General features: G+C 40.3%; 2 protein-coding genes across 6 annotated transcripts in view; one reads left to right on the forward strand and one right to left on the reverse strand.

The window, feature by feature from the left end:
* The first annotated feature begins 471 nt into the window (after positions 1 to 471).
* On the forward strand, positions 472 to 3,003 carry LOC130409644 (retinoschisin-like). 3 transcript variants are annotated; one of them, XM_056733723.1, is made up of 7 exons: positions 472 to 536; positions 633 to 800; positions 1,071 to 1,096; positions 1,174 to 1,348; positions 1,682 to 1,823; positions 2,080 to 2,275; positions 2,778 to 3,003. In XM_056733723.1, exons 2-7 carry the CDS (start codon positions 755 to 757, stop codon positions 2,928 to 2,930), a joined length of 738 nt encoding a protein of 245 aa, XP_056589701.1. In that variant the 5' UTR covers positions 472 to 536; positions 633 to 754; the 3' UTR covers positions 2,931 to 3,003. The 3 variants fall into 3 exon arrangements, with proteins under 3 accessions (XP_056589701.1, XP_056589700.1, XP_056589702.1); XM_056733722.1 differs by having other exon boundaries at positions 531 to 800; XM_056733724.1 differs by lacking the exon at positions 1,071 to 1,096 and having other exon boundaries at positions 531 to 800.
* Positions 3,004 to 4,012: 1,009 nt separating this feature from the next.
* Positions 4,013 to 14,733, reverse strand: part of LOC130409276 (cyclin-dependent kinase-like 5) — a 36,636-nt gene continuing 25,915 nt past the window's right edge. The window contains exons 9-19 of one of the 3 annotated variants that reach the window (XM_056733155.1): positions 14,535 to 14,724; positions 14,190 to 14,270; positions 10,928 to 11,091; positions 9,782 to 10,844; positions 9,342 to 9,443; positions 7,958 to 8,063; positions 7,776 to 7,869; positions 7,591 to 7,696; positions 7,323 to 7,445; positions 6,226 to 6,402; positions 4,013 to 5,803 (exon numbers count right to left, since the gene is read on the reverse strand). In XM_056733155.1, the coding sequence (XP_056589133.1) occupies positions 5,462 to 5,803; positions 6,226 to 6,402; positions 7,323 to 7,445; positions 7,591 to 7,696; positions 7,776 to 7,869; positions 7,958 to 8,063; positions 9,342 to 9,443; positions 9,782 to 10,844; positions 10,928 to 11,091; positions 14,190 to 14,270; positions 14,535 to 14,724 (2,548 nt within the window). In that variant the 3' untranslated portion in view covers positions 4,013 to 5,461. The remainder of the gene's footprint in view (positions 5,804 to 6,225; positions 6,403 to 7,322; positions 7,446 to 7,590; positions 7,697 to 7,775; positions 7,870 to 7,957; positions 8,064 to 9,341; positions 9,444 to 9,781; positions 10,845 to 10,927; positions 11,092 to 14,189; positions 14,271 to 14,534; positions 14,725 to 14,733) is intronic. The other 2 variants (XM_056733156.1, XM_056733157.1) reach the window with 2 other exon arrangements.

The raw sequence follows: 14,733 nt of genomic DNA on the forward strand, positions 1-14,733 counted from the left end.
GCGTCAGGCAACAGGCGCATCACAGAGACTGTATCCGTTGTGCTGAACTAAAGTAAAAATCCAAAAATAATTTATGAAACTGCTGCTGGCATTCAATCGGCAATTTAACAATGAAACCAAGAAGTCAACAGCCAACACGGTGTTTACCTTTTCGATCTTATAGATGTAGGCAGAGTATGCAGCAGTGCTTTTCTTGCGCATCCCAACACTTCTGCGTTTCTTATGTGGTTTCGGCGTTCTGTCAGATGTTGTTTTCATGGTCAACACTCTTTACAGTAAACCCCAAACTGTATTGTGCAAACAAAGGTGACTGAGAGTCCAGTCCTGTAATACAGAGTTCACAATCACCCGAACATTTTATTGTGTTTGCTGATCTCAGCACAGCTGAAACGTTTCTGGTTGATTACAGTTCGTTTCTCCCAATTAGCTTTCGAATCGCTCTCGCGATACTTCGATCATGCTACAAATTAATTATTCTCACAGAATTTATGGTTCATGGTTTCATAAACATGTATCCATGTCATTTTCAATGAGGGGTAACTTTACATCAATACTCAAAGATACATTTAAGAGAATGATGCAGAGAAACTTCTGCTGTTATTTAAATAAGACAAAAATTTCCTTTGGTACAGATCCAAAGGCTGATCGACGGGAGAGATTAGGATCATTATTGGATGTATAGTACAGTGGATTACAGTAATCCAGAGCACACTGAGTGCTGCTGCTCTCTGTCGCTTCAGATCTGATCAACACGATGGACCCTAAGATTGTGAACGTGTTACTGCTGCTTCTAGCTCAAGGTACAGAATGTGTGTCAAATTGTGTGATTGTGTTTTTATTTGCATCTTCTGGACACACAGTCTGTATGTGGTTATTTTTAGATCTTCGACAGGCTCTCTTTAAGTGGTGCAGGTTCTGAGTAATCATGTGCTTTTAGAAAATTGTATTGTTTGTAGATTGTTAACTGATCTTATTAAGACGTAGAAAGAGACTCTAGTTAAATAAGTAGACAATCAGTTCTTGATACTGTTTTGTAATTGTTTTCTGTTTTTCTTTGATTTGTGGAGCAGTTTTCATTAATGTCAACACTCAGGTGGTGAGTACAGTATACGTGTGTGTGTGTGTGTGTGTGTGTGTGTGATTATTTGAATGTCATATGTGTGTTTGTGTAAGGAGTCAGAGATACCGTGGCCTTATGATGATGAGGACGACATGAATCCAAAGGACAACCAATCACAGACGGGCTGCAGCTGTGACTGTCAGCAATCTCGACCCACCGGCATTCCACCTACCACCTCCATCAGAACCAGCCCACCAACACTCAGCCCTTACCTGGACTGCATGCCGGGTTAGTGAGAGAGAGATGATTCAGGGCATCTGGCCAAGTGGCTTTACTGTAATTACACAATTCCTGATCAATCATGATGCATCAATTTAACCACTGACACATGGACTTAATCAGACTTCATCCTGGAATAGAAAGCTATGTGTTACCATGAGAAAGAGAGAGAAACCAGAGAGAGGTCATTGTGTGTGTGTGTGTGTGTGGACACCTGCAGATAATCTCATGACTAAAGCAGGAATGCTCAGATTAAAGATCCTTAATTAGCGCTCCTCTCTCCTGCCAAACCTGACCACACACGAGATGAACACATCTCACATGTTCCTCTTTTCTCATCAGAGTGTCCTTATCACAAACCGCTGGGGTTCGAGGCGGGATCTGTGCGTGCGGAACAGATCACATGCTCCAATCTGGATCAATATGTTGGCTGGTTCTCCTCCTGGACTCCGAATAAGGCCAGACTGAACGGCCAGGGATTTGGGTAAGTGTCCCGGGACAATCTGATCAACAAATCACTCAACAAGAGCTGATGCTGGTGTGTTAGTGTCTCTACCATTCTTAACTTTCATAACCAACATGACAAAATTGATCAATGATCATCACTTGAACGACATAAATCCATAAAAAATTGGGTGAACTATCCGTTAAGAGTGCACCTGTTTTATCACATAATCGTTTAAAACATTAGAGAACACCGAGACGATCTGTCTCTCATGTTTCTGTCATGTGTCCGTCAGGTGCGCATGGCTGTCCAAATTTCAGGACACCAGTCAGTGGCTTCAGGTGGATCTTCTGGAGGCGCGTGTGGTGTCGGGAGTCCTAACTCAGGGACGCTGTGATGCTGACGAATGGACCACCAAATACAGTCTGCAGTACAGAACCCACGACAACCTCAACTGGATCTATTACAAAGACCAGAACGGAAATAACCGGGTGACAATGACATCACACACGATTTCACATGATTCACAATTAAGACCATAAACTCGGACTGAATGAAAACGTTCAGGAAGGAATGACTTCTCACACTTTTTACTTTAAATGATGAAGATTCTTCTTGATACCAGGCGTTTTTATTATTAACTAAAACTATTAACTCTTTATTTTTATAAAATAAGAAAATATGGAAATAAACAGAAACTAACGAGTAAATAAAATGAATATGAAAAGAGAAAAAAACTCAAAGCATTACTAAAACGTCAATAAACTAAAATTAAACTGTTTCCCTTGTGTCCAGATTTCGCTGTCCCAGTCTTTGTTACTGTTGCTAGGTCCAATACTTTCAAACAACAGAGTGAAATCAATTTTAGTTTGGAGAATTGTGTCTCACTTGATGCTCACAGGTTTTGGATAAAATATTGTATTACGGCCACATGAGCCCCAGCAATGCGATGCTGTTTTACCTTCTTGACTTCTGTCTGTGTTTATCCATCAGGTGTTTTATGGAAACACGGATCGCTCCTCCACGGTGCAGAATCTCCTGCGGCCGCCAATCGTGGCGCGGTACCTCCGGGTCCTGCCTCTGGGCTGGCACACACGCATCGCCATACGCCTGGAACTGCTCTTGTGCATGAACAGATGCATCTGACTGGATGAATTGTGCATCTCTATTACATAAATACAACGGAAAACTGTTTGTCTGAAAAACTAATAACCATAGCTTATGTGTAAATAATCAGTTTTGAGCTCGAAAAAGAAAAACAAAGTCTGTATAGAAGTGGCTTCGTTTATTAAATGTATTGTTATTGGTTGCTTCAAAGATGTCACCGAATCAAGAAAAATTGTTTTTTTTCTGAAATAAAACTGATTTAATTTCATGTGTTGTATTCACCGTGACTGTGTATCACAGATGTAAACGTCACACATTTAGAAAACTGATGGTCTCTGTACATGTAGGCTATTTAAAAAAATGTGACCCATCGACATGACAGAATTATGATTAGCAGATCCTGTAAAACTGTGACGTCAGCACATCTGTATTCACCGGAGATAGAAATGTAACTCTAATATTATCTAATAAATCCCTCTTTTGACTGGATGACTGCACCTCAAACATTCAGACGACACGAAACCGAACGTGAGTTTACTCTCCTCCTGAAACACCTCACGAAGCTAAAGCTCAAGTATTCTAGTGTGAACACCTCTTTATAAAGCTGTCATTTGCTTCTATTCAAATGAACGTTCATTTACAAGAGACGCACAAAACTGTGTTAAAAACTGAAATGTGAATATTCAACCAAACCATGAAAGTTTCACGATAAGAGCAGAGATTTGTATGAATAAAGAAAAATAGAATTAGTTTTGATGTCTTGTGGACTTTTGTTTCATACACATGTGAAACTCTTTCATACTCGCCGACAAGCACATTGGAGAAGATATGGCACATCAAAAACTTTCATCAAGTTTAGATAAATTTGTTTCTCTGACATATGATCATAAACCTTCCTGTTGTTTGTAATAACGTACAGAGAACTGAATCAAAATGATGTTAACGTAAGTCTTGCAGGTTTGTTCACAATTCCTATGCCGTGTCAGAATCTGTTCTGATGTTGTGCGATTATTAATATGGAGAGTCATTACCAAATGTTTGCTGAACTGACAGATTTTTTTTCAAACTTTAATAGTTCATGAGTGAATAACAACGGTGGAACCACAAATCAAAATGCAAAATACTTTTCTAACAGAGTTTTATTGAAATAAACAGATAATCATATGGTTATTTGAATGATCTTCTCTCTCGAGTCTGAAGACTGTACATCATCCATCACAATATTCTATCATGACACTGGAAAAAAATCAACAAATATTAAAACTATTGCACAGCCTTTACATAACAGACACGTGGAGCACAGAGACGATGTAACGACATATCGGATAATTCATTGTTAATTGTCAGATGTTTGACAATATTCTGAACATGATTTGAGGAATGAATTATATCTGAGAATAATGAGATGCATATCGCTGATGCCCTGCATCTTTCCAGGAGCTCCTGGTCTTTGACATCTCTGGTACCCGACTGGTGTATGAATCATAGAGCACATACACGCCTCCTCGCTAGAGAAACATGTTCTTTATTTAGAAGGATTATCCGGTTAAATAACATATTGCATACATTTTTTTTAATATTTATTTTCCTTGCGTACACACACACTGGCTCTATTTCCCTAAACAGAAACGTTTACTCTAAATAACCTCTGCATCTGATATTGCATGTAAAATTGTATTTGCAGTGTTCAAAGAACTCGTGACCTGAGGGAGAGACGCTCATACAGTAAATATCATAGAAAGTAATCTGCCGTCAAAAATAAAAAAGGCATTTCTTTTCTATCTTCTCTTAAAAGGTTTTGTTGTTTTTTTGCAGTGGATATGGACGGCCAGCACGTGCAGGCACAACCATTTCATACGATTGGTCAGATTTGGTACTCAATGATCGGACGTTTTTGCTTTAGTTTTCATTTAAAAGGCTTGAGAAATTTCACTGGCTGTGGTTTTTAAAAGGCTTACAAAAGACTCAAGCAAACCCAGAGAGCGCACGCATATTTGAGCATTTTAGAGCTGTTCATCTTATTTTGATCGATTGGATGTTAAATTCTCCTCTTTAACTCTTACGATGTTAAAACACAAACATCTAGACAACACGTGTGCTATCTGGGCAGCATGCACACACACAAACACACACACACACAGGCACACAATCTTACCGTTAGCTCCTGTTAGTCATAATATTTTGCTAAATTGTAAACAGAAATTACTCAAAGACAAAGTGATAATTCTCTACTATAGTCTTATTCTATAACTAGAAAATAAATGTCAATACTGTCGTCTATACATCGATCGCTCGACCTGTTTAGGCAAATATAAGAGTACCTATGCAGATAATATACACTATAACCAGAGTAGAACCTAAAGCCTGCACATAGAGTGCTATACATTTAAATATTTCCATTTACATCCAGAAATATCATCTTATTTTCGACCGTAGTTATTCGATGACAAAAAAAAACAATACTTACATAAATGATATAAGGAGTGCTATCAAATAAAAAAGATCCAGACACATAGGCCTACCCTTAATATACGAGAGGAAACGGTCCACGAGGGGGCACCTCGTGAGATTTACAGCGCCGTCTCTTTAAGGTCATTCAGGTTTGGCAGTCGTGAACGGAAATGGCGACTGAAGCCGTTCGGGCCTGGTTTGGAGGTCAGCTGGTCGGGATACGGGTTTCCCTCGGCTCGACCCAGAGCAGTGGAGTGCCAGGTGGATTCCAGAGAGCCCGGAGCCGGATACCCGGCCTGACGACCTTTGACCTGCACGGAGCCAGCGAGACCGCGGGGCTCTGAGAAACTCCCGCCTTTGGAGGAGGACTGAGCCGGTAGAGGATAGTGCAGGTCTGAGGAGGTCTGGTTAGAGGACGACGAGGAGGTGAGATGAAGAAGCTTCCGCAAGGACTTCAGGGGCTGAGAGAGAGATTATCAAAACAGGAAACAGCATATTGGTACAGAATGGTAAAGCAGGTGTGATGGTGTTATAGAATGGTAAAGTAAGGTCAGACCGGTAAGGGTGCAAAGTATGGTGCAGCATGCTAAAGTATAAAACACTATGGTTAAGTACAGTAAAGTATGGTAAAGCCGTGTGAGGGTGTTAAAGTAAGGTACAGAATAGTAAAGCAGGTGTGAGCATGGTCAACTATGGTACAGTATGGTAAAGTAGGTGTTGGGGAGGTACAGTATGTAAGGCAGGTGTCAGGGAGGTACAGTATGGTACACCATGGTTAAGTATGGTACAGTATGGTAAAGCATGGTAGAGTATGGTAAAGCAGATTTGATAGTGGTAAAGTATGGTACATTATAGGTAGAGTATGGTAAGTACGTTGTGGTACCTGAGAGTGTGTGTCAGGTATTCTCTCTGTGGGCCAGTCGGTGTCTCTCTCTCTGTCTGTCTCTCTGTCACGGCTGCGCTCTCGGTCTCTGCTGCGGGTGCGATGTCTGCTCCCCTGATGTCCGTACGACCGCGTTGATTTCTGCATAAGTACCTGATCCGGCCCCTCGTTCGCCACCTGACATGTGATACAGTGCTGTCAATCACACTAAAATCCTTAGTTAATTTAACAAATAAACTGACTGTTGAAGAGTCTTTATAAACTGAGCTAAATTGTACATTTATTTAACTGTGATTAATCGCTTCCCCACAAAAAAAGAGAACAAATTATCAAAAATGTATTATACAATCCACACTAATGTGTATAATAATGAATTGAAGTTATTAGTAGGGATGGACGGATACTGATTTCGGTACCGTGCCCGATATTAAGCTCATACGCGTAAAACCAGTACCAAAGACCGATACCTCATGTGACATAACTGACAGAAATGTGTTTTAAATTTTGTTTTAAAAGTTTGTGAAAAGCACATACATTTTTTTATTTTTTATAATGTGTTTAAGATGGAGTTGTTTGTAATTAAGAAGGTATTTTATTTTTATTGGTCTCACTGTGTTGTGAAAAGGAACAGCTATCGGTACAGGTATAGGTATCGGTGAGTACCAGAAAAAAATATCTGTAAGTGTACTCGGTCTTTAAAAAATGGTACCTGTGCATCCCTAGTTATTCATTTTTCCATCATGCACTAGAAAGAATTTAATGTCACATCATTGCTTTATCTCATGCTTTGATAATGTAATGTTAGATAAAAATAAAAAAGACTTTGAAATAAGTGTGATTAAGAGAAAAGTGAAGAAAAAGGGTTAGTTTTGCTTTCCCCGATTCTGTTAAAACTTGTCAGCAAATCCGATTCTGAATCTGTACAGACGTGCAAACACACAAATCATTCCTGAACAAGACGAATGATGACATCACAGACCTGGCAGCCAATGAGGAAAAAGCGTTTAGTCGTGTTAGGTCATGCAGTCAGAGAGGTTAAGGTGGGATAGAGATATGACGGGGTACAGTAAATGTACAGTATGAAGACACGAGTGTACCATTTGTGTGGCCACTAGGGGGCGAAACCTCTCAGAAGAGCTCCGCGTGAAGCTCCTCTGAGAGGAGAAAAGAGGAAACAGAGGTTTTCTCATGACAGGACCTCCGTCTTCACCAGCGTCTGTCTGCAATACAAGAGGACAAAACTCACACAGAGACACAATGAGTCGAATAGTTCACAGGATCTCACATACATGGTGGGTTTGGACCTTTACACACACACAAACACATAAAGTACAGTACACAAACACACATAGCATACAGACTCACGGTCTGTGACTTCTTTTTTTTCTTCTTCATGGATCTGAAGAAACCCTGTTTCTCTTTCTCTTTGGTTGGTTCAGGTGGGCTCCTGTCCAGCCCTTCAGACTCCGCCCTCATAAAGCAAGACGGGTGACAGGTTACACGTATGATAAAGCCTTTAAACACGCGTGTGTGAAGATCTGTGACCTCACCAGGGGTCATAGGGTTGTTGGTGGATGTTGTGGCTGCCATCCATCGTGACCCCTGAACTCTCGTGGAAGGAATTGTCAGGTCTGGGGGACGGCACTTAAAATATAAGCACAATAAACAATCCACAATGAAACACTTATCATGATCAGAGACTGAAAACGTGAGCGTGTGAGAGGGTGCGAACCTCTGTAGAAACTCCCGACCCGGCGTGGGACAGAGTCATTGTAAATCATTCGGTTCTCTTTGGCTGAACCGCTGTCATCCGTGATCTGCTCTTGATACACGCCCCCCTGCAACACACACATGCGAGATGGTTAAATAAAAAATCAGAATGTAAGAATGTGTTTCAATGAGCTGAAGTAACAGAGGAAACGTAAAGAAATTAAATAGAGGAAATGTATTAAACTCAGTCGCTGCTGAATGTCTCTCAGATAAACATTCTTCCGGAAAATGAAGTGTCCTTCCATCATAATCTAAACGTTAACTTTTTATTTCACTAATACTAAAAAAACATAGAAATTGAAAACTTAAATACACAGTTTTTTTGCCATTTCAAGTACTGATTGTGTTTATCCTTCAATGTTTCTTGAGTAGCTTTCATTTAAAAATAACACTCATAGCAGTTGAAATATACTTTAACTCAATTAAAAAGATTTTTTTTCAAAGTTTGCTGTTTAAACGAAATGTAAAGTAAATCCTTTAGGGCTGTCAAAGGATTGATCGCGATTAATCGTATCGTAATCGTTTGTGTTTACATAATATACGTCTCCATACTGTGCATAATAATATTGTATTTATGAACACCAGTGTTGTGTGTGTATAATCTTTCTAGATTTTTTCATTTTTTCTGTAATTTAATTACAGTTACTTCAGATCTAATTAAACTAAATACTTTGTGTGCGCAATTGTGGAATTTACATAAAATTCAAAGTCTAACTTTAAAATCCCTACTTTAATGTATAATTCTCACATTTGTAATACTTTGGTCAGTTAATAATACTACTTTATGTAGTTTCATATTATTTATTTGAATGCATTGAAAGAGCCGTTTCATGTCTGTCCTTGAATCACTTTACTCATCAAGGTTGATGTAGGATATAGAAAGTTATAGTAAGAAGTAATGAAATACTTTTTTAAGAGAGTCATTTGTACAGTAATCTAATTACACTATTGAATATGTCATGAGTAATTAGTAATTAATTACTTTTTCAGAGTAACTTACCCAACACTGATGAACACATACACATACATACATATACATAATTAGGAAATGTTTTTATTTATTTTTACCAATAAATTATATATAAATGTATATTTTTCTTAAAATATAGGCTTATATGTGTATGTATTCATAAATATAAAATCAAAATCCAGGACTCACAGTTTCTCACTAACTCATCAGCACTATGAAATGTTTAGAGAAATAAGTTAACGATTGTGTTTCCATGATATATAAGCGTACAAAACTAAATCCACAGCTTGTAAATCAGAATAAAAAAGCAAAAGAGCAAAGCACACAGAGAAATGGGAAGCAGAAAGAGAGAGAGAGACAGCTGGATGATGCGGACCTCGCTCTTTTGTCGGGCCGTGTGAAAGGCGGCAGTGTTGTCCCGTGTGGACTCCCGGATTAAGGGTCGCGCGTGACTGACCTCTGCGGCCGCCGTGTCATTCTGTTTATGGAAAGATGACAGCAGGTAAAGCAAAAAGCAGCCGGCACACATTCATCCACACGCTCACATAGATGCAGAATCGGTTCCAAACCCTAAAAAGTGCCCTACGTAGATAGCATTATAGGCCCTAAAATGGAAGCAGGAGTAAGCGCTAACAATGATTAGCATAAAGAATGTTTCAGATCAGTCACGAGAGTTGAAGATGGGAGACAGGAAAGGACCAGGGTTTGGAAGACAGCTACACGTCTCTCCACACGTCTCACAGGCATTAGAAAGCACACCATAGGCAAACCAAACGAGACAAACCAAAAAGATCCAAAACCCAAGGTTCAACCCACCCTGATGTCATCTAACCCAGCGTCCCGTGAGACGGAGCTGCCTATCTGTCTCGGCAGGGTTCGATGCTGGAGCTGAGGTGTCAGGAGCTGCAGACTGCTCGCTCTGGTGGGCATTCCCTGTGCCACCGCTAACCCGCCTGTCTCACCCCCGTGGGGTCGCCCTCGTTCTCTTCTCACGTACATGGAATGCCTGTGGGGGCGCTGTTGGGAGGAGAAGGGACTTGTGTAGCCCACACCGTATGGGAGATCTCGAGGGGATGGGAGGTTGAGTCCTCCTCCGCCTCCAGGGTCCAGTAAGTCGCCGGAGTTGCCCTCGTTCTGCTGTTGGCTCTTTTGCCGCGACGAGGAGCGCCGGCCGGACGTCTCCACCGCGCTTCCGTCTCGTTCCAGTTTGCTGCGTCGGCCCACAGCGGGACTGTGTCCGGATCGTTCCCCGTGCTGCAGGGACGGGCTGCCCGGTTGCGGCAGGTTCAGGTTCATGTTGAGGTCCAGGCAGCTGCCGGGGAAGTACCGTGGAGATCCGGAGGGGTCGTCTGGGTGGAGGCGCATGTCGCTGAGGTTGCTGACGGACTTGGCGTCTGTGAGCGCTCCGTGACTCTTTGACAGACTCAGGTATGAGGATGACGCCTTTCCGCCCATTGACGCAAGTGGCACAGTTGGTTCACCGTAGCCGTGGCGACTGAGTTTCTCCCTGTCTCCTGTCATTGTGTTGTTCTTGCCCTCCACGAAAGAGTGACGGTTTTGAGAACGAGGTGTGTTGGATTTCAGGTATTTCGCTCCGGGTCCGTCCGTAGGTTTCCCGAAATCAAAGTCACCAAGTTTGGATTTGGCCTCTTTAGCGTGCTGCAGGCTGGCCAGGTCTTTACCACAGGACGCCGAGCGGTTGAGCGGCTGAAAGGATTTGGGATGCATAACAGGACTCAAGCTGTTGGCGGACGGCGCCGAGCCGTTGAGGAAAGCCTCCGTGCTGGACGGGTGGAGGTCTTCGTGCCCGTGACGCGGCAAACTGGAGCAGTCTCGACTGTTGGAGCGATGGTGACCAGAACTCTTGACCCCATGACCCCTGAAAACACACAGAGAGTTGATCATGAATGTTAAGTGTTGATGCTGTGAATCTTTATGGCAAAACTGTATCATCCTCCAGACCTGCTGGGGGCGCTGTTGTCCAGAATAGGTTTCCTCTTAGACGAGCGGATGGGTGTGGGTGTCAGCGGGCCGGGTCGCTCCGTCAGGTGCTGGGTCTGAAAGGCATGATGGTTCAGGCTCTGCTCGGTCAGAAAGCGTTCGTTCGGATTCAACAGCAACAGGTCCTAAAAAAGCAAAAAAACTGTCAGAATTCCACAAACACAAGTGAAAACGGTCAATGTGTGCACTTCACATATTTTGTGAGTAAAAAAATAGCTATTAGGCTTTTTGCCACAAATTCTGATTTGCTTGCGTTTTCGTATTTAAATTGTGTTGAATTGGCAGTTGAGCACTGTTATAAACAGATATTGCTGGATTATTAATTACCCGTAGGTGGCAGAGGAACTATTAACTTCTGACCGGCCCAGCAGCAAAGTAATGACGCTGGCAGAGTTGGTGAAGCTAGTAGGTAGGAAGAGGCAGAGCCCAATTTGGGATTTTTTTACGATTCAGCTTCAAAGAACAGCAAGTCCATGGTGATCACAAACAACTTCAGCATTTGTGGGACTTTACTAATGGGTAGAAATCCAACGAATTTAAACTTGCGTTTAAGTGCATTTAAGAAGTTGATATACAGTATATATATTTCTTTAACAGTAATAAAAATATCACTAATTTCAACACTAAATTTGTTATATTTTAAAATGTACGTGTGCACAGTTATATACACAATTTGTCCATCTTTCCACGATGAGGACAATCATGAGACTCCTACACAACAATGACAAAACATACAAACCTTCAGTGATGCTCAAGAAGTCAACAAACATTTTTTATTATATTTTTAACATTTACAGATTTGACAAGGTGTATGTAAATTTTTATCATGATATTATATAGACTCAAACAATACTAAACTAGATAAAAACCAAAAGTAATGGTTTTTAAAAAATTAAAACGAAATTAAAACTATTTATGCACTACTAAAAAGAACTTAAACAAACTAAATAAAAAGACATAAAAATATAATAAAAACTAGTAGTTCTTTTTAAACTATAATAACCCACATCTTAATATTCTCAATGGTGAATTTTACTGGAATCTGATTTGCTGTGAGTACAGTATTTTTGTATCTATATTGGCAAATCAGAGAAATAATACTAATATGATGGATAAACATTTTCTATTTTATTTATTTTTTCTCGTCACAATAACAAACATTAGTATTATAGATTATTATTATACAACTAATAAAATAAAATATATGATTATTACAGAAAATATGTTTGCTTTATGTGGGGAGACACGTTTTGCTCATATTTCATTAGTTGTTGGATTACATATCTATTTACATCCTAACACAAAATGACACAATGACACAAACAGTACAAGCATAATCTCTCAAAATAAAAATGATCCAGATGTTAAGATCACCCAGAATATAAGTGGATCAAAAGATTTATTTTAGTCTCGACTCATTCTTTTAAACTGTCCTGAAAGAACAACAGCTCATTTCAAAGCTTTCTGAAGTTTCTCTGTTGAAAATGAATAAAGATATGATAAAATTAACATGAATTATCATTTAATTAAAACAACAGAGTCACTATTAACCACTAACACGAGTAACACAGCGTATTAAACTCTCTTGATACTCACAAAAATATCTTACATATGAAATGAGTTTTATAACCTATTAGTCTCACACTGTCAGACACGTGACTAAAGGTCAGGGGTCAACTGTACTGAATACAGCTGGAGTCACAGTCGTCATTTTAACACTGACAGTGACGCGGTGACTGAGTCAGTCCACAGGTGAAGAAAGAACTGAATGAGCCTTCATCTGCTTCACAACATTACTCAGAAAGCTGTTATAATGACAAAACACCATCACAAAAGAGAAAGAGAGAATCAAATAATGAATGTCAGAGTCTTTAATGTGTGTGGGGGAGAGATGACAAACAAACAAGAAACAATGATTGATTTGATTATTTCAATTTCATTCAGCCAATTTCCATCTCTGTCCACTAACTCAGAAAAGACCAGCGTGATAAGGATTGTTTTATATAATATAGCATCATCACAGCTCTAAAAGCTATTCAGAACATCATAACACCCACATAGCAACCCCCTGACAACCATTTATATTCCTTAAACTACACTTAAACTATCACAAACAAACACCTGTCATCAAATATAAAGTCAAACATGATTTGGCCGATATATGATCCACCAAAATGTTCAGACCACAATTCTCACATTCAAATCTTTGCATTGTGTTTTAAAGAAAAAAATACACCAACACTCCTAAACATACATTAAAGGGGTGGTTTCCCAGACCGGGCTGAAGTCTAGTTTTAAGGGTAACTTAAATGTTAGAGGTGTCATGTACAAAACAACTTGCACTGACATACCTTAAGATATTTCATTATGACTGGTTTGTCTCAGGATGTTCACAGCAATGTTTTTTGTAAAAGTGACTTAAATATGCTAATTTAACTAAGACCTAAAGCCTAGTTGTGGTTTAAAATAATCCCTGTCCGGGAAACCGCCCCTAAAATTGATAAAATGTTGAGCTGTATGGTTCTGTAAACATCCTTCAACATTCACAGAAACTTAAAATATACACACAGCAAACACACACACACACACACACACAAGCTCACACACGTAGACACACACGCATGCACGCACGCACGCAGGCACACACACACACACTCATGTACACACAAATTCACACATGAAGGCACACATACTATCATGTATACACAAATTCACACATGGACACCCACTCGAACACACACACACACACACTCATATACACACAAACTCACACATGCACACACAATTGCACAAACACACGCACATTCTCGCGTACACACAAATTCACACATGGACACACAAAACTAGACACACGTGCACACACACACAAACAGATGGATAAACACAAATTCACACAATTGCACAAGCATGCAAACACACGCACATTCGCACACACATACACACTCATGTACACACACGCAAACACACACACAAACAGTTGTGTAAACAGAAATTCACACATGCACACACAAACTCTCACACACATTCAATTACACACAAACTCACACATGCACACATTCAATTACACACAAACTCACATACACATTTAATTATACACAGGCTCACACATGCACACACACACAATTGTACACAACCTCACACACACACATTCAATTACACAAACAAACATTCAATAAAACACAAATTCACACGCACACTCTAAAAAAACACACATTTCTCTTACCTTCATTAGGTCAAGCACGACTGGACTGATGATCCCAAGATATCTTCTCTCCAGGGTTTGTGGATGACTCACTGATGGGAACTACACACACACACAATGCAAGATCAACAGCTACACTCATCATAAAACACCCTTCACATCCTCTGAAGTATATTCAATACAGAATCCTGACATCCAGCTTGATAACTCCTGTTTCATCATTACACATGCAGCACATATTAAATAAAAGAATGAAATACTTATACACCTTTACGAAATGTCCTAACATGAATGTTAACATGAACTGACATTATGACCCAGCAGATGATCATGTGGTCAGATTTTGATAGGGACAGACAGACTGACCCGTAGGCCGTGAAAGCGTGGATTATTGTAGAAGAGCTTCATCTGTTCCGGAGGCAGAGGACCCAAAACCTTCTGGATGGTGAAGAGCTGGTCGATCTCACTCTCTCCCGGAAATAAAGGCTGACCGTCACTCAACTCGCCCAGAATACACCCCACTGACCACATATCCACTGCCTTCCCATACGGAGCCCTGAGAGAG

The sequence above is a fragment of the Triplophysa dalaica genome, chromosome 20 (genome assembly GCF_015846415.1).
Source record: "Triplophysa dalaica isolate WHDGS20190420 chromosome 20, ASM1584641v1, whole genome shotgun sequence".
NCBI classification, from domain to species: domain Eukaryota; kingdom Metazoa; phylum Chordata; class Actinopteri; order Cypriniformes; family Nemacheilidae; genus Triplophysa; species Triplophysa dalaica.